General features: G+C 40.2%; 1 protein-coding gene across 4 annotated transcripts; it reads right to left on the bottom strand.

Moving 5' to 3' along the window:
- Window positions 3887-23591, bottom strand: NFYB (nuclear transcription factor Y subunit beta). Of its 4 annotated transcripts, none has more exons than XM_005664187.3 (8): window positions 23421-23591; window positions 20794-20879; window positions 13840-13933; window positions 11861-11991; window positions 8417-8614; window positions 7159-7240; window positions 6081-6160; window positions 3887-5479 (listed from the first exon to the last, which is right to left on the bottom strand). In XM_005664187.3, the coding sequence occupies exons 2-8, from the start codon at window positions 20797-20799 to the stop codon at window positions 5447-5449; spliced, it is 624 nt and encodes a 207-aa protein (XP_005664244.1). In that variant the 5' UTR covers window positions 20800-20879; window positions 23421-23591; the 3' UTR covers window positions 3887-5446.

The raw sequence follows: 23876 nt of genomic DNA, 5'->3' as shown, positions 1-23876 counted from the left end.
CATTTTTGGAGTTTTGCAGATGCCATATTTTCATGTCAACTCAGTGATACATTTAAAAAGACATTTTATATTATTTAATATTATTTTCCATAGTATCTTACATTTTGTTCAGTAATTAGTTTATTTTAAAATAGCAAGTGTATTTATTTTATTTATTGTCTTTTTAGGGCTGCACACACAGCATATGGATGTTCCCAGGCTGCGGGTCAAATTGGAGTCATAGCTGCTGGCTGCGCCGGCCACACGGGATCCAGGCTGTGTCTGTGACCCTACAACACTGCTCATGGCAATGCTGGATCCTTAACGCACTGAGCAAGGTCAGGGATCGAACCTGCATCTTCATGGATACTAGTCAGATTCATTTCCATTGAGCCACAGTGGGAACTCCTTTATTTAATTTTTTTAATTAAAAAATTTATTTTATGATTTTTTTCCATTATAGTTGATTTACAGTGTACTGTCATTTTCTACTGTAGAGCAAAAGTAACTAGTTTTTTAAACCAGGAGTAATTGGGGGTTATCTAGACTGCCTTACTCTCAGGTGTGAAATCTAAATTAAAATTTGCTTTACTTTGCTCTTGATGTGAGCAGGAAACGTAAGTTTGTAGTCTGTGCAGAATTATAGGATGCTTCATTCTCTCCTTTGTACTGTCCTGTAGGATGCTACTTTTATGGCATAGGGACTGCTACTTGCAAAGCTGGGAAATGTATAGAAAACCGTTTTTTACAAGTAACGCTCTTCCTCCACAATTAGGAATGGGCTCTGCCATTTCCTTAAATGGCTGTTAGCCCAAAATATTACTTGTGTTCTTTGATTAATGATTGCTTTAGTTTGAAAGAAAGATTTGATTTCTTTAAACCTAATATTGGTCATTACATATGCATGAATGAGCCTTCTTGGCATTCCTGTCCTGGCTGAAGGGCACTATTATGACTTGTCTTTGCCTAGCAACTTCAACCAATTATCCAGTGTTTAAAGTTCAAAAATATCAGAGTTCCCGTCGTGGCTTAGAGGAAACAAATCTGACTGGCATCCATGAGGACGCAGGTCCAACCCCTGACTTCACGCGGTGGGTTAAGGATCCAGTGTCGCCATGAGCTGTGGTGTAGGTCGCAGATGTGGCTCATATCTGGTGTTGCTGTGGCTGTGGTGTAGGCCAGCGGCTACAGCTCCGATCTAACCCCTAGCCTGGGAACCTCCATATGCCATGCGTGCAGCCCTAAAAGGACAAAAAATCTTAGTTCAGAAATGCCTTTCATTGAGATGTACTCTGGAATTGAGCCCTGGAAAAGAGGTGAAAAAGTAAGACATGAAACTGTTAGTGTTTGCACTTAGAGGACACTCAAGGAAAACCTAAATTGTACTTTTTAAAAAGAGGCAAAAGTTTATGCTTGTAGTGTTATAATTTTTAAATCTTAAGTATTTTTATGGAAGATGCAGGAATTACTTATCAGTTTGCCAATTTCTGCCCCTAAAATCAATACATGGCCACTAGGTTTCTAGAGACAGAGCCAGCACATTATTTTACTTTACTTGGCATGCTCGCTGGCATTAACCTTGGCAAAGGAGTTCTTTTAATGCACAGCCTCGCACAGGCGTCTATTTAAGATGCAGTGCCAAAGAAACTGTCTCTGGAGCGAGATCAGGGAAAGCTGTAACTGTATTATTAGGCGTCTTGAAAGGTAATGCCCAGAAGCCAGAGACAGGAATCCATGTCAGCCCATGATTTGAAAGGATTCTGCCTTATGGTTTTAAAATCCTTAAAATAGGTATAAACATAGTCTTGAAAAAAATATCCAAGGAGCTAGAGTAGCCAGCATAAAGGCTGTTACAAACCTACTCCATTTGGGCTGGTGCTGTTTTCTCTCTTTCGTGATTAGTACAAAGTTTTTACAAAAGTTTTAAAGGCTTTTCTGATGAAGTTTAAGCTGAGACCTGAAGAACAAGTGGGACCTAGCCAGGCAGAGGAAGAGAAGAAATGTTCTTGGCAGTGAGAAGCACATGTTTCAAGCCATGGAAGGGGCAGGAAGAGGCAAAGAACATGACACAAGGAGCCAAGAGACTGGGGTGGCTGGAGCAGAGTGAGCAGGAGGAAGCTACACTTGGTGAAATTAAGCAAAGTAACATTTCCAGCTCTAAAAGAAACCATAAATTAAAACTGAATATTTTGTAGACAGTAGAGTACAGCTCCTTGAAAAAGTTAGTAGGGTTGCACTCTTTACTCATGAACACACTATATGACTTAGTATAAGTTTAGTGTCAATATATGAAAATTATTACATAAGCTAATATATAAATTGTCTAATTTCGGGAGCTCAGAATATCTCATTTAAAATAGACTAGCTTTTGGTATAGATTTTACATATCACTTGTCTGACTCAAAAGTGTATTTTATCACATAAAGCAATAAGTACTGTCTTGTTTTGGACTGCGGATAAAATAACTCTCCCTAAGAGAAAGTGCATTTTCCAGAAAAAGCTTGCACTATAAGATTTCATTCTTGGCAAGTGGTAGAAACTGTTTTTTGGGTTTTTTTTTTTTTTTTCCCATTTCTCATGCCTAATTGATACTGTTGTGGAATCCTTTGAATTGGGCACTCATAACTATGTTCAGTTAGCATTATTAAAGGTAACTTAATAAAGATAACCCCTCGGGGCTCAGTGGTAAACCCGACTAATATCCATGAGGATGACACAGGTTCGATTCCTGCCCTTGCCCAGTGGGTTGGTTAATAAGCATCCAGTGTTGCTGTGAGATGTGGTGTAGGTCGCAGAGGCAACTCCAATTCAACCCTTAGCCTGGGAACTTAACATACACCACGGGTGCGGCCCTAAAAAGACAGACCAAAAAAAAAAAAAAAGGAACCAGTACTCCTATAACCCAGTAAGGCAATCCAGAAAGCAGGCAACAAGGCATGTTTCTGAAGAAGGGAAAATACTGTATAGATATTACACTGAAAGAGGAAAAGAAATAAAAATAAATAACTTAAAACATCATCATACCCAAGTATATGACATTAAGAAGGCAGCATTAAAAAAACTTCTCTCCCAAGTAAAGCATCTCCTTTATAATGAGGTGGTGAGGGGATAGAAGCTACTTAACTCCCTTCTTCTATGACTTAAGTCACTGAAACCCAGTTCTCACTCAGATACTTCAACAGTTATGTACAAAATTATTTTTTAAAAAACACACTTGTAGATTAATGTAGGAACTTATGTACTTCAGTTCCAGGGAGGAAGAAAACATGACATTCAATTACACACAGCATGGGCCAGGTAAGAAGCCAGCACTCCCGCTCGCGTGCATTACCAGGGCATCATGGACAGTGTTCTTTCAGAGTATGAAGCCTGAATAACCCAAAGTGGACCTGTTTTTACCTAAAGTTTTAGTACTACCAGTGCCCTATTAAATTTTGAAAACTTATTTTTGGTAGATAGTGATATAAATGTTAAAGCTGTGTAATTCCATTTTTATCTTGATTCTGAAACATAGCCCTACCTTTAAACGTTAGGGAATCTGATAACCAAAGACCAAGTGCTTTTTATCAGTTATATAATGGCACACCACCTCTATCAAATGGAAGATATTTCAAAAATACATGTATGTATTTGTCAGAAGCCTTAAAATTTTGCATATCTGTTAAACCAAGAATTTAAAAAATTTATTTGAAGAAAACAGTCATGGATGTACACAAGATTCAGTGAAGTGTTGTTTATAACTGTGAAAGATGTATATAGTTAAAATGTTCAATAAAGGATTAAATAAATTATGTTTCAGCCATACAACAGAATAATAAACAAATAAAAGTAGAAGACTATATAATGTCCTGGGAAAGATGGTCACAATATATTGTTAAGTGAAAAAAGCAGATTACAAAACAGTATGCAAGTATGAACCCATTTTTATAAAAATATACATATTTAGCAAAGTAAAAGGACAAACGATAATTACCAAAATATTAACACTGCTTATTTTAACATATTAGGATGATGGTTGCTTAACCACCCTTTTTTGCCTATTCGAATTTTCTGTAATGAATTATTTTTTAAATGGGAAGGTAGTGAGGGAGTGATTAACTTCAGATGATCCCAGCTGTGCCCCCAATAGCTCCTTCCAGCGGAGTAAATGTTTCTGTCCAGCCTGTATCTGGGAAATTGCTTCTCCCTTATAAATCTGAGTGTCCTTCCAAGGTGACATTCACTCAAAGTGCCTGTTAGGCAAACTACAAGAGCAACTGATTTAACAAAAAACACATAGACGTTAATTATCACCGAAAAGAACAGGTGGGAAAATACAAATCCTCACTTTAAAAAAGGAACAACCCAAGTATATACTAGTAAATTATACAAAATTACATTATCTAAGTTTAGTTTATTGCAAAGATCAAGACAGCACACGAGAAGTTGGTGACTTCTCTTTCACGCCATTCACAGCACTCACTCTGCTCTGCATTTCATTCACTCAACCCAGGCAGAAAAGGTCTGTACACACACAATGTCGTCTGACGTTTCTTGGTTCCCACAGCATAAGAGGAAACGCGACATTTCAGTTAAACAGGTAAAACGAGGACATTCACTATCAGACTACACAGTCCCTCTTCTGGAAGAGGATACTATATAGCATTGGAAGATAGGCTTTGGAAAAATCATACTCGAAATGAAAGGGGCACCATTTCAAGAGCATTAGGACTACATTAAACTCAAATGGATTCCAACACATACGAACATAACTCAAAAACAAATCTAGTCTTAACAAAAGCGCCAATAAACAAACTATCTTAACAGGCACAAGGGACAGTGTAAACACTGTTAACGGGCACCAAGTTGAATCGGCAGACAATGTTTTCTTCTGCATTCACACTTAATTTTTCAGTTACATTTTTTAAAAAATGGTGCTGTTTAAACTATGAATGTTTTACAAAAAATTAATTTTAATAAATATGGTAAATGCTAAAAATCTAGCTAGGTTATCATGCAAGATATTATGTAACTAAGACAAACTCAAATTTATAATAAAGGCAACTTGCATTCAAAATGAACTCTACCCTTATATTTTATTAAAAGGGCAAACATGAATTAACCCAGCTGCTTACTTGAATTACAAAAGTAACATGATTCAATATGAAAATAAGAAACTGTCTACAAATCTCTGACAGTAATAAATTGCAATATACAATGCATACAGGAGTCATACAGAGCAACAAACTCTCGTACAAAACAAAAATATTTTAATACCTTTAAAATTCAAATTTTTCTTTAAAATCATTCATGAAAAAGATTCTCAAGTCAGAATTAACACCTCAATTAGTCAAGCATTGGGAAGCTACATTACAGCTATTTAATATACAAAGAGACATCTTTTCACCAGTCATGTCCTTCTAATGTCTCTGTTCCAGAATCATACACCTTCACTTTTCTACATTCTCCACTCCGTCATTTCTTCAGATCATGAAAACTGAATTTGCTGAACACCAGAGATCTAAGATTTAAAAATTTAAATTGAGTAAAATTAAAGACAAAAATAGTTGAAAAGTAACACACGTATATTACAAACATTCAAAAAATAAAAACAGTAGACAAAAAAAAAGGCTAGTTTCCACTCCAAATCTCCATTCTCTCTACGTAAGGGAGCCACTTTAATGATTTCCCATGTATCTTTCTGTAAATCTATCCTTAATACCCACACAGGATTGGTTCTAGAATGCCCCTGCGGATATCAAATGTACAGACTCTCAAGTCCCTTAAACGTTAGCCCTCAGTATCCATAGGTTAGCATCCACAAATTCCACATCCAAGGACTCAACCAACCACAGATCATGAACATACCACATGAGCAGGGCTGTTTGAATCCACAGGTGTGGAACCCGTGGATGTGGAGGGCGGACTATACGAGCATCTGCGTACGTACCTGTAACCGTAAGAGAACACTACAAACACACAGTTATATACTCTGAGAAAACAATTTTTAGCAACCTTCTTTATCAGGTTCCTAATATTCTGTTGAAGTTAACTATCCAGTTTTTTTTAAAAAATCAATGAGTATAATTTTTAAAACTTAAAATGCAAAGGAAATACTGTACCTGTTGATATGATGTTGTGTAAACCATGACATTTTGTTGCTGACCATCTGCGGTTATTAAGCCAGCTGGCAACTGGTTCGCTAAAGGACAAAAAAAAAAAAAAAAAAAAAAAATTAAAGCAGGAGAAGAACTGCATCTCTTTTCTTGGCCTGTCTCTAAAAAGCACATTTTTTCCTACAGCATTTTTCGATTTTTCGAATCTTCATTTCTCTAAAGTATACTTTAGCTAATCACCCATGTGCAGAAAAGACTGGATGGAATTTCTGATTCCTAAGTAGACCTACACTGTGAAGCTTGGCCAGGAGCAACACTTACATAACTAAGCAGCGTACAACTTAAATATGAGAAATATAAAAAATATATATAGGAAGTTCCCGTCGTGGCACAGCGGAAATCCGACTAGGAACCCTGAGGTTGCGGGTCTGATCCGGGGCCTCGCTCACTGGGTTAAGGATCTGGCATTGCTGTGAGCTGTGGTGTATGTCGCAGACACAGCTTGGATCTAGCGTTGCTGCGGTGTAGGCCGGCAGCTGTAGCTCCAATTAGACCCCTAGCCTGGGAACCTCCATATGCCGTGGGCAGCCCTAAAAAGACCAAAAGATATATTTATTTATATTTATAAATATAAAAAAATATATTTCTATATACACACACACATATATATAACATATAAAATAATCCCAAAAGACCTTTTATTTTACCAGTAGACAATTTTTAAGAAACCTTCACTTCAAATTTATTTAAATCACAAGATTTTATATTACAATCAATAATTCTCAATAGGCCTATCTCATGTGCATCTAAGCCAAAAGCTAGGGACTACAGAAATCAGAACTATCAGTGAATAATTATAATCTCTGCAGAATTAAAATTTCCATGCATATGCCTCACCGACTTCAAATGTAAGGACAAGAACTAGCAAGAACAATTCAAAATAGTGTTATGTCAAAACATTCAGTGCTAATGTTCCAAAAGTTCCAGTAGATACATGTATATAGTATTGATCACTGCGAACAATCTACCTGACTTGCAATACAGAACAAATTTAGTTGCATAAAGGTAACATAACACTGCTTACTAAATGCCTCTTCTGTAAGCTCTTCACTCAGTCCATCTGTAGCTGTGACTGCTCCACCAATTCCCTTCTCTCCTTTCATAGCCTGAGGAAGGAAAATCAAAAAAGTAATCACTGGTATTCAAAACAACAACAAAACCTGTTTCCTAAATGAGATGCTTGCTTACTTCCTAAAATTAAGACCTGCTCTTACTACAAAATACAGAGTATTTATTAACACTTCTGGTTAACAACATATGAAGAGGCCCTTCAAAATGCTAACTTTTTACATAAGCAGTAATAATCATAAGACCGTGTTGATAATAACTTAGAAAATCTAAAAACACTTATGAGTAAAAGTAAATTATTCTAATTCCACACTACATCAAAAGGAAAACAGAAGTCTACTTACAGACGAAGTAGTCTACCAAATACTATAAATATTCAATTTATAAATCTACTACAAATGATCCAAGTTATGATTTAACTATATACACAGCTCTTGGCCAACTGGGCAGTACTGTAGCAACCAATTTGGAGTTTAAAGTTCCTAAATCAAAATTAGTTTGGATCAAAGACCTCTAAGTTTCTGTCCACTCCAAGGTGCTAATGATGCTGAAAATTTAGAAAAGTTCTGAGAGAATTTACACGTGCTCCTCCTACTTTAATCATTTATTCTGTGCAGATATCACTAATTTAATGGGATTCTAACACTAAAGATATTGAGGAAATAGTTTGAAAGCAGTGTGAATCTGACACCTAAGTTGAAGTGCGGAAATAAATAAGCTGATGTCAATTCATTTTCACAAAATTCAGACCACAGGCAAAGAAAAACCAAAGAGGAAATGTAGAAGAATTCAATCAACAATACGAAAAAGACACAGCTTCAATTCCTTTTTTATCTAAAAAGGCCCAAGCTTTGAGATGCTACCTCTTGTAAATTCACAACCAAAACGGCACATGCTAACATTACTGATCACTCACTACATGCAAAGCTAGGTGCTGTACATGAGTTATTTTACTTAGTCCTCTCAGTAACTCTGTTAAGTAGAGTGTTATTAGCCTCACCAGGAAACCAAGGTCTAAGATACTTAAGCAGCCTGTCTAGGGTCACAGGGTTTAGCACTCAGGTACTCTGAATCCAGAGTCCATGGTCTTAATCATTTCGTAACTATGCTGTCATTAGTGATTAAACAAAGAGAAATGAATATTACATTTAAAAAGTTAAAGTGGATAGTGTATCTTATTTTCTAAAAAGCATAATGGAAGACACTTTACTGACCTCTCTGAACTTCTGAAGGTACAACTTCAGAGGTTCTACATAACTGTCAAAGCCCAGAGTAGACATGGCGAAGAGAATATCTTCCCCATTGATTGTCTTCCGTTTCTCTTGATGGCATCTCTCACTTGCTTCAGATGTGATAAAGCTGATGAACTCACTCACACACTCTTGAACACATTCTTTGGCATCTTTTGCAATCTGAAGGGAAAAAATCATAGGCATGTTTGCAGGGAATATAACCATCACCTTCCTAATAACTTGCAAAAGTAAAGAGCTATTCAGAAGAAGAGAAATTTCAGTTTATGACCATTAACTTATTTTAATCTTTAAAATATACGCTAATAACATTGACACGGTGTGTGCTATCACAATTCCAAGCCTCAGAGTGAGACTAAAAGCTCAAATAGAAATGAGAAGCCTTGACAACTATCCACAGAAAACAGACAAAATTTAGGTATAAAAGCAACCACTGGATGGTCTTACCACCCCTTAAAGATGAAAATTCTTAATAACCAAGTGCCCCAAGAAAAGCAGTTCTGTCATGTCTGGAGTATACTGTGGGCTAGACTTCTTGGCCCTGGGATTTCCACCAATGAAGACACTGGAAAAACTTTTAAAACTAAACACTGAATTCATGTAAGACTTCCAAGGGAGTGAAATAATGACATCTGGTGACATTTTTATTAATGAAGATACAAAGTATCAAGTATAGGTTTTGAGTTTATAAAAAAGCCTACCAAAAAAAGCACACCCCTGCCATTTCATTACAAAAATAACTCTTCTCTTGGAGGTTTGGGGTTTGAAACTGAAACGCTAACAGGTTAAATCATGCAATTCCAAAGCCACTTCTAACAAAAACAACATCCTTGCTGAAAGAGACTGTCTACAGTACCTATTTACATCCTAGAGAAAAGCAACAAGAGTTGCCTAAATGAAGTCAAGCACCATAATATAATGAGAGCTGTATACATAACATTAGATTTTTCTAGCAGCTACATTAAAAAAAAGAAACACATGAAATAAATTTTAATAATATACTTTAACTTAATAAATCCAAAATATTACCATTTTAAACAGAGAATCAATTTTAAAACTGAGATTTTATATACTGTAAATCAACTACACTTCAATAAGATCAAACATTTAAAAATTGAGATATTTTCATTCTTTTTTTCATACTAGGCCTTCAAAATCTGGGGGGTTTGAGGGTTGGCTTTTTTTTTTTTTTTTTTTGGCTTTTGAGGGTCATACCTGTGGCATATGAAAGTTCCCAGGGTAGGGGTTGACTCACCTACAGCTGCCAGCCTACACCACAGCCACAGGAATGTGGGATCCAAGACACATCTGCAACCTATACCATAGCTCTTGGCAATGCCAGATCCTTAACCCACCGAGTGAGGCCAGGGATTAAAGCGAGGCCAGGGATTGAACCCACATCCTCAGGGATACTAGTAGGGCTCACTACCGCTGAGCTACCATAGGAACTTAATGGCATTTTATATTTACAGCACATCTCAATTCAAATTGGCCAGTATTTCAAGAGCTCAGGAACCACATATGGCTAGCAGCCACTGTACTGGGCAGTGCAGGCCTAGCCTAATAAGCAATATCGGCAATTGCACTTTCCCCCCTTAAAACATAGGGAGGGGAGTTCCCATTGTGGCTCAGTGAGTTAAGAACCTGACTAGTATCCATGAAGATGCGTGTTTGATCCCTGGCCTCGCTCAGTGGGTTAAGGATCCGGTACTGCTGCAAGCTCACAGATGCGGCTCGGATGTGCATTGGTGCAACTGGTGAGGGTTGGCAGCTGCAACTCTGACTTGACCCCTAGCCTAGCAACTTCCATATGCTGCAGGTGCAGCCCTAAAACCAAACAAAGAAACACAGGGAGAATGTCAAATTGGAACTTGTAGGCTTAGTGATGTATTTTAGTAATGTATTTCTTTGTAAGTTTTAATAATTTCATAAGTATTTTCTAAGCTACCATGAGAGAAAAGCTTATTATTGCAATACAAAACAATATAAAAAGTGTGGATTTTAGTTCAGACCAAGGGATAAGTAGAGTGACAATGAGTTTTTAAAAACTATCAGAAGTAACTGTTTATACAGCGGCTTGTTTCACAAAACTACTTTTAAAAAAAAAATCTTGCCATCAGAGTGGTACAATGGAATCGGCAGCATCTCTGCAGCACCAACTGGCAGGTATGAACCCACAATTGGCACAGTGGGTTAAAGGGATTGGCATTGTCACAACTGTAGCATAAGTCACAACTGCAGCTTGGATCTGACCCCTGACTCGGGAACTCCATATGCCACAGGGCAGCCAAAAAAGAAAAAAGAAAAAGAAAAAAAACAAAAACAAAAACATGCCTGTTGAATTTAAATATATGTTAATATTGGAGTTCTCCTGGTGCAGCAGATTAAGGATCTAGTGTTGTCACTGCAAGTGCTCAGGTCACTGCTGTGGTGTGGGTTCAGTCCTTGGTCTAGGAACTTCCACTTGCCACAGGTGTGGAAAAAAAAAAAATATATATATATATATGTGTGTGTGTGTGCATATATATATATATATATAAAAGACATTTATAAATGTGTATAAAGTCTCCAAATATAAGAATTGGGGAGAAATCTTAACTGCATCCATATCAATCCAATATGACCCAATTTTGCTGCAAAACCTGTCCAAACCTGATGGTTCTGACAATGCACCTATTTTTAAGTTGATTCTTTTTTTTTTTTTTTTTTTGTCTTTTGTTGTTGTTGTTGTTGCTATTTCTTGGGCCGCTCCCGCAGCATATGGAGGTTCCCAGGCTAGGGGTTGAATCGGAGCTGTAGCCACCGGCCTACGCCAGAGCCACAGCAATGCGGGATCCGAGCCGCATCTGCAACCTACACCACAGCTCACGGCAACGCCGGATCGTTAACCCACTGAGCAAGGACAGGGACCGAACCCGCAACCTCATGGTTCCTAGTCGGATTCATTAACCACTGCGCCACGACGGGAACTCCCTAAGTTGATTCTTAATTCTGTTCAAAATGCTTCCTTGGATAAGCAATGAAGTCCTACTATACAACACAGGGCACTATATCCAGTCTCTTGGGATGAACATGACGGAATATGAGGAAGGGAATGTATATATATATGTATGACTGAATCACTCTGCTGTACAGCAGAAATTGGCACATTGTAAATCAATTATAATTTTAAAAATTAAAAAAAAAATGCTTCCAGCACTTGAGGACTTGAGAGAACTACAACTGGAGCACCGCTTAGTAACTAACCAAACTGAACTAGAACGGAAATAGGCGTTTTGCTGAAAGGCTGAATGACTGACATCAAGAGCTCACTATATTCATGAACCACGTGTTCATGCAGTTTTACCCCTCCCCTCCCCGCCCCACCCCTGAGAAAAACAAGCTAGTGAAACTTCTCCTCGGCATTACCTTTCCCGTTTGAGGTATGGCATTTTTCATTATCCTTGCAACATTTGCAATTGGAAGATATATATCTTGTTCTCTAAAACTTTCTTTTGAACCATTTGTGTCTTCATGATCATTCATGCTGTCCTCAGTATCTAAATAAAAATAACAGGTTTAAAAGCTTCTCATACTTTTTACTTCAAGATAGAGAAGACTACCTGAAACAACCTAAATTAAGAAACATTCTGGTTCACTTCCTCCTCATTCTTAGGGATTCGGATAGCAGTTCGTTCCACAGTTTTCTCAAGGCCGTAAGTGAACCTCCTCATTAATTTCAAACCCACCGCCTAGAATACTTTTATCCGCAACTCTGCCCACTAAATCCTGCCTCCCCCTTCTCGGTAAAGCTCAACTACATCTCCACAGCACCTTCAGAAGTGATCTCTCCTTTGGCAAGATACCCAAGCACTTCCTTGTGTCTTTTGTTTCTGACACATTTTATAATTTGTCAGATGTGTTCAGCACCTTTAACAGAGGAGATGTTCATACTCAGATGTAGAGACCATGACCGACGGCTCTGTATATGCTGCTAAATTAAGAGGTTGTATATGTTTATCCAAAGCTAAGTTTAGACAGAATGGAAAAACTAGACTTAAATATTACTGACCCAACGACATTATTACTAACGTAGTAACAGCTTTGGGTTTTTTTTTTTTTTTGTCTTTTAGGGCTATGCCGGCGGCACATGGAGGTTCCCAGGCTAGGGGTCTAATTGGAGCTGCAGCCACCGGCCTACACCAGGGCCACAGCAACATGAGATCCGAGCCACATCTGCGACCTACACCACAGCTCACGGCAACGCTGGATCCCTAACCCACTGAGCAAGGCCAGGGATCGAACCCGCAACCTCATGGTTCTTAGTCGGATTCGTTAACCACTGCGCCATGACGGGAACTCCTATAGTTTTTGAATGAAGCTATAGCAGTATTCCAATGTTCTTACAAAAAGTGATATAAATTTAGATGTAACTGGCTTTCATAGTATCAATAACATCCTTTTATGACTAAATGCAGTATCTTATAAGTAAACTCCCCACTCTTTATTAGGTATTCAATAAGAAAGGTACTTAAGCTGATTCAATTTACATTTTTATATGTTTAAAATGTTATCAAAATTATCTTGTCTGAGTATGTTTTAGGATGAAGTAAATAATCACCCACCCCTAATGTCCTTCCACAAAAATATATCTTAGTTTTTTTTTTTGTTTTTTGTTTTCCTTTCTAGGGCCGCACCTGCGACATATGGAGGTTCTCAGGCTAGAGGTCTAATCAGAGCTACAGCCGCTGGCCTACGCCAGAGCCAGAGCAACGCGGGATCTGAGCCGCATCTTCGACCTAAACCATAGCTCACAGCAACGCCGGATCCTTAATCCACTGAGCAAGGCCAGGGATTGAACCCACAACCTCATGGTTCCTAGTCGGATTCATTAGCCACTGAGCCACGGCGGGAACCCCTATCTTAGAGTTTTTTAATCTTACACATCAGAATGGCACAAAAGCAAATTATTTCTGATAGGCCAACATAACACTGCCATTCTAATACTTGACATGATTCAAACTTAATAAAAACCCAAAATAAGTCTGTTTATAAGTGCTAGAACTACAATAGCCAGCAACCCACCCTCTAAAGAACTACTCAACTTACTATATCAATTGATTTAAGAATCTGCCATAATTAACAGCTAGATAGGAAATCAGTAATAAACTTTTCAAGAAATTATACCAGCTTTAAAAAGGCATACTTTTATAGACGTCTTCTCTAGAACCCATCATTCTTTTAAAGACAACTTCTAATAAAAATAGCAAAGTATATTTTTTACTGTGATACAAGATTATTACTTTTCCTATAAAGACAAAAGCAACCTAGAACATCACATGAATAAAATGTCCACTTGGTCTAATTTGTTCCTACTTGTGAATCTGTTTTAATTGTGGCTTTCTTACCATCATGAGGCTGTATGACATAATGACTTCCTCCAATATAGTCTGCAGAAATTCCGAGTTGAGAAGCATCTGTTGTAGAACTGTCACCGTCCATCTATGAGGGGAAAAAAAAAGCTTTTCAATATTCTTCAATAAAACTTGTCTAAAAATTACATAATAGAGTCAGTACTCATAAACTGTCATAGGATGGATCAATTACAGTTTTCACAGCCTTAAGCTTACTAAAAGAAAACATTTACATTTCTTGATTTGGAAACTTTTTGATAATTTGCCAATGATTCAAGATTCCTCTATCCACCCTCTACAAGTCATAAGCCTTAAGACCAACAGGAAACGAATCTAAAACACACACCTTTCTTTTCAATTGCATCATCCTCAAATACATATAGGCAACACTGACTTACAACCTACCCTGGAATGACAAGCAAAGGCAAATCAGCTCAGCAGTTAGTCACCCGGAAGTCACCTCTATCCATCACTTTCAGATCTCTTGCTGAAGCCTGATGTTCCCATGCAAATTCTTTTGCTCCTGCTGCAAACTTTCTTTGCTGCCTCAGAGACGTTCCACAATAAACAATGTCCTGGTTCAAACTCTTGTTTGGCAGAAGAAGCATATGGATTCCTGGCACAGTTTTGTACCCACGCAACCCAAAAGCATAACCACACTTTGAACAAGTTCATCACCTCTAATTCTAGTCAGAGGTTAATTTTCTCTTCCCATCACCCCCAGACTTTTGGTTCCTTTAGGAAAAAAAGAAAATGAGGGATCAGGGAGATTGGAGATCTATATATAAGATAGGAAAATGATAATCACAGACAGAAACAAATGTTAAAATGACTATTTTAAAAGAATGTGGTGTAGGAACTTCTGTGTGCCACAGGTATGGCCAAAAGAATTTAAAAAAACCCTAAACTAAAACAACACTGCTTGACTTGATCTTGCTCAGAGGTAAATGAATTCTAAGAGAGAAAATCTGGAAAAACCTGTGAACTGTAAGTCCTGAACTATCTCTATTCCATTTCACCGACATGGAAAATCCTGGAAGTCTTTCTGCTTTGCATTCGAATCAATAAACTTCAAGTAAGGAACCCACCAATATTTGTGGGTGGAAAAAATTTTGATGCATTATCTGAATGAAAAGCATAGCAAAATTAAGTGTTATACATGCTTTCTGCTCAAATCATGAAAAGATACTTGATTCTAAATGTTTGTTAAGGTCTAGGGCCCAGCACAAACTTCATGTTAACCTCAGTATTTGAGTCCTTACGTAGCATGTCTTCACTTCCATCTCTGATGGATTTTTATCTAATACTAAAATACCAGTCTAGCTCCCAAGTCTTCAATAACATGGCCTTTCTTTGATGCATCTGTTGACTATAGTGTCTAATTCAACTGTAAATACAGATACATTCCCATAATTTATGTAACTGTTTTAAGGAGGTAAAGAATAGAATTCACCTATTTTAAATAATTTGTGAAAGTATAGGCACCTATTTATTAATGCTTCTTAGTGCCCTCTATGAGGACCTAAACTATATACAAGGAGCTCTGATTTTGAACCCTCCTATTGATCCCTGAAAACAAGCATCCCTCCTGGTTAAATATGTTTGTACATAAAATGGAAACAACAATTTTGCCTTCCCCATCTGAAACAGCTAATATAAATAAGGATGAAACACTGCCCAAATATAAGATACTATTTTGGTCCTAAAATGCTAAAAAGACAGTAGGAGCATGGTCTTTAATAGACATGATGATGGCTTTATTAGCCATGAAAGACACTCAATTAGGACAGCTATGAATTGACCAGTTTTTACAATGCCCAAGGGGAGATTACGGTACAGGAGACAGGGCCAAAGGCTGTGTAAGAGCCTACCATTGGAAACAAATCTGGTTTATTTTTTTGGTTGGGGGGGTGGGGGCAACAACAGAAATTTTTACTAAACCAATGTCCACAGGGAAGACCGAGTCTTTTAAAATTCTGATGAACAGAACATTGTTCAAATCACCACGATCTGAGCGATTAATTTATAAATTTTAAAAGTATTCATAAGTATTAAAAGGGAGTTCCTCATTGCTCAGCAGGTTAAGGATCTGGCACTGTCCCTGCTCTAATTACACCTATGGCATTCAAGGCTAAAAAACAGCATTAAAAACAAAAAAGATTAAATCGTCTCATGTACTGCAATTAGCAGCAAGATTATCATTGGGATTAACAGCCTCTAAACCTCAGTTTTCTAAAAAATACTTCTGAAAGTATTTCATAAAGTTGTCGGAATTAAATAAAGGACAGAAACCAAAGAATGAATATATATATATAGCTGATCACTCTGCTGTATCCCAAAACTAATGCAACACTCTAAGTCAACTATACTCCAAAAAAAGAAAAGAAAAAAAAAGACTAGAAACCTGCTAAGAACGGTGATTGGCACACAGTATCCCCAGGAGATGCCAGAGCACCCCCCCCCGCTCCTCTGAAGAAAAGCTGCACATCATCTACTTAGCTCTGTGTGCCTTTGGTTCAGCAAGTTTTAGCTTCTGTCCTCTCACCACACTGTCTGTCTTCCTCTCTACCATTAAAATCCTGCCTCATCTTTAAACCTCAATGTTCCCCTGTCCTCCTGAGATCTTTCTGACTTTGCTCTGCAAGCGAAATATTAGTATTTCCATCCTCAAACCCTTAAGACTCTTAGAAACTTCCATTCAACAAATTAGCCTCATCTTTGATGCTTACGATATACTAGCCACTCTCCTATATATTTAAGAAATGGGGGGGGGGTGAATTTGCTGGATACATCCCAAAGGTTTTTTTCTAGTCTAAAACTTCCTATAAAAAATTGTGAAATAGATTGCAGATTGTAAGTAAACCAGTCAACAAATACTGAGTAAGCACTTCCTATTTATTAGGTTTGTGCTATGTGCTAACATCACAGGTCAACAGCAAAGACAAGGTCTCTGTCCTCCACTTGCAGAGAAGACGAATGTTACATACACTGGGGGGTGGGGGAGGGAGGGGTACAGAGTGCAGCCTATTCTTATTTCCAAGGCATAGGTTCTGGAATCAGATCACCTGCTACTTACTGGTAAGATGGGTGAGCAGAGGACTTAGATGTAAAGACCTAGCATGATACAATAGCATTGTTATATACAGCAAATGTTACATACAGCTATTAAATAATTACAAATAATTAACTAATGACTAGTGCCAACTGCTAAGGAAAACAAAGATGTTTTGTTATATGCTTTGGGAATTTATTCCATAAGGAACCTCACTAAAGAGTCCAGGAAGGCTGTCTTAAGGAAATCACTTTAAACTGAAAATTAAAGATGAATAGCCATCAGGCAAAGAAAGAAGGGAAAAGAATGTTCCAGGCAAAGGAAACAGAGAAAGAGTGCTAGTGGACTGGAATGAGGGAAGTAGAGGCTGGGCCAAGCAGTGCCTGGTAGACAAAAGTAAATCAAAGAAGAGTTTTAGTGGAAGAGTGCCAATCAGATTTCTTTTTTAAAAGATCACTCTGGCTAGACTCCAGTGTGAAAAAGGACCTGGAGGAGAGCAAGACTGGGAGCAAAAGACCAGTGAGGACCATGATGCTCTGCGTAGGGCAGGAGCTCACACAAGATGATGAACACTCCCAGTATCTGGTCCAGGACAAGAGCACTGGAGACCAGGAAAAGCAGAGACTACAGAGACTTTTCACTGGTTCAGTCCACAGACTTGGTGACTGACTGAATTCAGAGAGCTGGGGGAAGAACCAAGGATACTGCCGGGATTCTTACAGCTGGGCAGACAGATGGCTCTCCACAGAGAGTGCAAAAGGAAGGGAACAGGAGTGCTGGGTGCTGCAAAGAGCCTAGCTGAGGCTGGTGACCAGGAATGTTTAGTGGAACCAATATGTCCAGTTGTGATACTTACAGGTCTGGTTTAAGAACAGAGAAGCTAAAGTGTTGGACTCCATCCAGACAACAAAGAGGGAAGTGCATGTAGGATAATGATGAGAATGGGTAAAATGATGAATCATTAGCTCCAAGGACAGAGTAGTTAAATCCCATTAAATTAATTTTATTGGCTATTCTAAAAAGTTAGTTGAACTGATAATACTGTCCTCTAAAATATTATGTGGAATAAATGACCAGCTGGCTAATATATTTTATTCTATAATTTTTGATGTAGCAGTATTATAACTGTATGAATAATCTGTTGCACGAATGCAATAAACAGTACCCTCTTTAATATGTTTAACATTTTCTGGACACTTCCTAACTGTCATGCAATGTTCATGACCCCATGAAGCAGGTGGGAAAAGTGAGGTTATATCAGGCTAATGACTTGCCAAAGGTCACACCCCAGATGGGACTGAAGTCCAGAGTCTCAGATGCCAAGTACTTGGTAATATTTGTTCCTGGTAGTTTTTCAAAGAGTCCTTAAGCCAAAATCCTTTTTATTAATTATATTAATTAATTTATTTATTTATTTATTTATTTATTTATTTTAAGGGCCGTGCTCGTGGCATATGGAGGTTCCCAGGCCAGGGGTCCAATCAGAGCTACAGCTGCTGGCCTAGCCACAGCCACAGTAATGCGAGATCCTAGCCACACCTGCGACCTACACCACAGCTCACAGCAATGCTGGATCCTTAACCCACCAAGCGAGGCCAGGGATCGAACCCAAAACCCCTTGGTTCCTAGCTGGATTCCTTTCCACTGTGCCACGATGGGCACTACCTGAGCCTAAATCTTTAATTTGTCACCTCTAAATTCTTAGTCTAGTGCTTATATATTGAAAACACTTAAAGATGCCTTGTCAAGCAAGGACAATATTTGTGAAATGGTAAGAAACACACCTGGTTTCAGGTCAGCCTGAGGCAGTCACTAGGAGCACTTGCTCTTAGGACAGACTGGGATCTGAAGCTAGGCTCTCCACTGCGTGTCTTCACTTAGGGTCCTTTTTGTGTTTCCACTTCCCCATTTTTAAAATGAAGTTGCTAGGAGAAGAGAAGTTGCTGTATTCACCTGTTCTCTGGCTCAATCCCTTATCTCTTTGAGGGCATGAAATGATACAAAGCTTCCTTACCTCTAACACCAGCTTCTTCAATCCTCCTCAAACATGCTTAGTCTCCCTCAGGGTACACACAGGAGTATATACTGACCATATACTTAAGGTGTAGAGTATACATATGCCTTCGTTTCGCTCCACACCCTGTCGTGCTGTCGTTCTCACCCTGACCATGCTCACACACCTCTTCATTCCGGCTTAAAACCATGACACGCGGTTTTCCACCCCAACATGATGGTGAAATTGCTCTCAAAAGTTGCCAATGATCTTGCCTTCATCCTGCTTGACTGTTCTGTGTAGTGCTGGCCATTGCTGACCCCACATTTATGCTTGGAATTCTCCCTTGATTTCCAAAGCAATATTCTTGTCTAGTTTATTCTTTCCTTTTTATCTCCAATCATTTTATCCAACAATCATTTTCTCTTTTTTCCCTTTTTTTTAATTTGCATCTATTTAATTTTTATATAATGATTTTTATTTTTTTCATTATAGCTGGTTTACAGTGTTCTGTCAATTTTCTACCATACAGCATGGTGACCCAGTTACACATACATGTATGGATTTTTTCTCACATTATCGTGCTCCATCCTAAGTGACTAGATACAGTTCCCAGTGCTACACGGCAGGGACCTCTTCCCTTACTTTCTTAATAAACTCATTAAATATCACTTCTATGCTCATAAAACCTACATCCACAACCATACTGTGACTGCCACTCAAGCAAGCCATGCCTGCCTGATATCTCATTACTGCAAACTTAAGATGTTGGAAAATAAATTCACCTTCTCCATCACCTGCAAGGAGGCAATGGATGAGAGCTCCTTTTCAACTACTGCAATCTTATTAAGAATAATGCCATCTCTCCACTCATCCGGGCTAATTATACCAGTGACAACTTGGGTTCTTCCATTTCTTCCAAGCTCTACCTAATCTGTGCCTCTTTTAAAATGTTTTCTGGATATGCCCTTCCTTGCCTTTTTCCACTGGATTACGACCCAACCTACTGAATACATACTATTTTAAGACTATTCTCATTGAAATATTGCTTCCATAGCTTTTGAACCCAAAATGGTTCTAAAAGTCTTCTGCATCAAATCCAAACCTAGTTTTCATGGCTTTACATGAGTGATCCCCCTATTTCACTTTAACTAAATTAGTTTGCAACTCAATCTTCAGAGTTGATAAAAATCTTTGTGCTAGAATGTGCTTTATTTAGGGATCACTAGGTACAGTTCTTTTGTTTTAGGAGTAAGGCAATCATGGCTCAAGGAAGTTGTGACATGCCTCATATCACAGATGTGGTAGCAGATCCAGAACTAGGTATCCAGACAGGCCAAGTGGTAGCTCTTCACTAGATTATCTTGTTAAATCCCCACCTGGACCATGCAGATCTATTTCCCAATCACTAAACCTAAGGCACTCACCCCTGCGTTCAGGCTTTTGCTTTTGGTGATGCCCTTACCTGTCCATTCCTACTCATGCGTCAAGGCTCAGTTCAAGCCCTAAAGGCTCCCTCCATGACATTCCCAACTACCCAGGCCTACCACACCTCTCTTATTTTCATTTGTGCTACCCTTAGAGCTAGCATTTCCTATTCCACACATGACTCTCCTCTAAGTATTCAATTTGACTAAAGTCCTCCCGGTTAAACAGACAGCCTCTCGAGCGCTGTGACAGCCTTTCACCCTGTAGCCTCGACAACACTTAGAGGCCCAAAGGAAACACTTAATACATGCAAGTCACTAAAAAAACGGAAGCAAAATGAATGAGGAGAGCTACTGTCTGGCCTTGCAAGGCATTCATCCTATCAGGAATCTCTGATCTAAATCAGGTCTAATTTTGTTTCCAGCTAATTACTATTCAAATCTAATTAATAACCAGAATAGTAAAACATACTTACTGTCATGAAATACTGGGTGAACCGTGTTGTCAGTGCTACTCCAGAACACCTGTCTAAAAAGGTGTCTGATCTTTGCCAATTTCAACCTAGAAGACAAACATCTATCAGTAGTGTAAAACTATAGCCCAAAGGCATTCTTCCTAGTAAAATTTAAAAAGGCATGTATAATTTTACCTACTATTCTTATTTAATGAACTGCATGGCTCTAAAATGGTTCAAAAAGCAAGCACCCAATAAATGTTTGTTAAATTGGGAGACGTATTTTGGAGGACTTATAAAAGTTCATGCTATTGGGGGAAGTACGGCTTTTCCAACAAAGCCCTATATTTAGTCATGTTCATCATAAATATTCATCACAACACACCAAATTATATAATACGCAAGAGGCCAAAAATTACATATCAACACCCAAGACACAAATATCCCACTTATCAACTTAATTTTTACTGATGGCTTTCCTTATGTTTTAGAGTGAGATTTAGGGTTCAAAAGCTCAAAAGGGAAGACAAGTTTATCTCAGGATATAATGCTTTCCAATTAAATATCTCAGATTATAGCGGGAAGAAGATACATGTTGCCCAGAGAACATCCAGAGAAAGAGAATACAGTCAATTAAGACCTGTATTATTTTAAAGCATCACCATTTGGGACTAAAATTGCATCTCAATAGCACTTCATTCTCACTGTAAGGCATAAATAGTTGAATAAATTGGCATCAATTACGATGTTACAATTTCCATTCTCATTTGCTCTTCCCCTTTTTTCAAGGGAAAAAAAGGGGGGGGAGACAAAGACATATCCTTTCTGTGCTAATTTTTAAAAGAAGACAAAATACTGATATGCATTCAAGCATGAAATCTAGCAAACAGAAAAAACTCTAACCACCAAATTGAATTTTCAAATGCTACTACAAGGGTCCATGCAGCAAAGACTGGCTGACATTGTCTACTGTTCTGTAATCCCAAAAGCAATTTCTAATTTCTTTCCAAATATCATCTTCACTCTAACCCCAAAGCTGCCCAGAAAATTCCTTCCTCGTAGCTAGAAGTGTCATTTTTTAAAGGTGCCGTGGGGGGAGGAGAGAGATCCTCAGAACACTTAAAATACAGGAGCTGTCTATATTTATGTATTTTTGCTGGGGGTTGGGGTGGTGCCACACCTCACCACAATCACTCACCCAAATAGTTGAGTCAGTATATGTTTAGATTCAATATATTAAAGAGAAACACTATCACCTCACATGGTATATATTTTCTTACAGGCAGGTTATGATATATGTGAAAGCTCAAGGCAATGCATACATATGTTTAATGTTTAAAGAAATCTGTATCCAAGAAAAGCAGCAGACCCTTCCTCCACCCTCCATTCTTTGGCATCAACAACCAGAGTTTTGCACCAATATAAGCCTTAAATTGAACTACGGGAGCAGAGTGAGAACGGAATAATTGCCTCTTAAGGAATTTTGGTTAAACTTTACTAATAAAACCCCCTATTTGTTAATGCCACTTACATTGATCAGTTCACCTCATCACTTTGTATTTCTGACTTGTCTCCATACAAGAGAGCCGAAACCACCCCAGTGACTCGTGGCACGGAACCGTGCAGTCCATGCAGGCTGGGATGCTATTTTTTAAAAGGTCATATGCTACTTAACCTTGCTTAAACCATCTTTTAGAGTACTCTGGGCGAGATTTCGTCTTGTAGGTGCTCTTCTAATTCTTTGTTCTCCAAGACTACTCCTGAGGCCCGGTATATCCTCCCCGCCTCCCACCGAAGATTAAAACCTTAGTCCAATCCGGAAGGCTTCCTTCCCACCTTCGGGGCAAGTCCAGGGACCGCAAGCCGCCAGATGGCTGCATTCTATACGCGTAAACCAGACTGCGGGGAAACCAAATCCACTCCTTCCTCCCGGGGACCTCGCTTCCTCCCCACGAAGGTGCGCGGGCTGGCCCGGGTCCCACCGTCCGCCCGGCCGACCTGTCGGTCCCGCCTGGGCGGCGCGGACACCCCGGGCAGGCATCCCCCCTACTCGGCCGGCTCAGGCCCGGGGCCCGCGCCTAACGCCCGCCCGCCGCGCGGCGCCCGGGGTGCCGGGGCAGACAAAGCGGCCCGGCCCTGCCATGCCCCCGCGGAGTGGCGGGCGGAAGAGGGGCGCTCCCCGGGAGCCCCCGCGCGGCGGAGGAGGAGGATCGGGGCCGGGGGTCCAGGCTGCATCCTCCCGCCCCCAGCCGGCTCGCCACACAAAATGGAGCCGGCCCGGACGCCACCGAGAGCGGGGCCCGACGGTGCCCCGGCGCCCCCTCCTCGGCCTCGGGCCCGGAGGTCGGCGGCGGCGAGCAGGAGGCGGCCTGGCCCGCGTCCCGCCGCTCCTCGGCCGGGCGCACAAAGAGCCGCGCCGCGGCCCAGCGCCCGCTTCCCAGCCGGGCCCGCAGCGGGGGAGGCCTCGCAGGCGCCGGCCCGGCCCCGGCCCCGGCCCGGGCGGGAGGGCGGGCAGGCGGGAGTGAGCCAAGTGCCCCCGGCCGCGGCGGCGTTGGCGGCGGGGACGGCGCCGGGAGGAGACGGACATTTCATTCGAGCTAAAGTGGAGTCGGTTTAGGAGCGATCATTGGCCGAAGCGAGACACAAACCTCCAATGCAGCCCTGGTTGGCTCCCGTCTCCAATCGGCTGTTTGGTTGGACAGAAAATGGCTGCGAAGGAACCAGTCCCAGCGCGGAGCTCCGCTTCCAGGACTCGGCCTTCCCTCCCTCCGCCGCGGGCCGCTTCCCTCGGCGCGACACCCTCCCTCCGCAGCTCCCGCGCGCCCGCCCGGCGCGGCCCCGCCCCGGCACGGCCCCGCCCCCAGCCCCGCCCCGTGCGCTGAGCAGCCCGCAGAGCCCGCTGCAGGCCGCCGCGAGTCGGTCCTGCGGCGCGAGCGGAGCCCGCGGGTGGCTTTTTCCTCGGCAGGGACTAGGGCTGGGGCTCGGTGCTAAGGTCAGTGCGGGCTTTCCGCGGTATTTTCCCCACGTCTTGCGCATGATTTCTCAGCTCTCCCTCTCTTTTCCATCCCCTCCCCTGGCGCACGTGGAAGTGTCTCACCCGCCAA

Source organism: Sus scrofa, chromosome 5 (assembly GCF_000003025.6).
Source record: "Sus scrofa isolate TJ Tabasco breed Duroc chromosome 5, Sscrofa11.1, whole genome shotgun sequence".
NCBI lineage: Eukaryota > Metazoa > Chordata > Mammalia > Artiodactyla > Suidae > Sus > Sus scrofa.
The sequence above is the reverse complement of the archived record's forward strand: the minus strand, read 5'-3'. Positions and strand labels throughout refer to the sequence as shown.

Bases quoted from the DNA above. Each gene is read 5' to 3' on its own strand.
- NFYB (XM_005664187.3), bottom strand. The intron at 8,615-11,860 runs GTAATGCCGAGG...TTTTCCCTTCAG, and splicing joins CCATACCTCAAACGGGAAAG to ATTGCAAAAGATGCCAAAGA. The intron at 5,480-6,080 runs GTACAGTATTTC...TTTAAATCTTAG, and splicing joins ACACAACATCATATCAACAG to ATCTCTGGTGTTCAGCAAAT.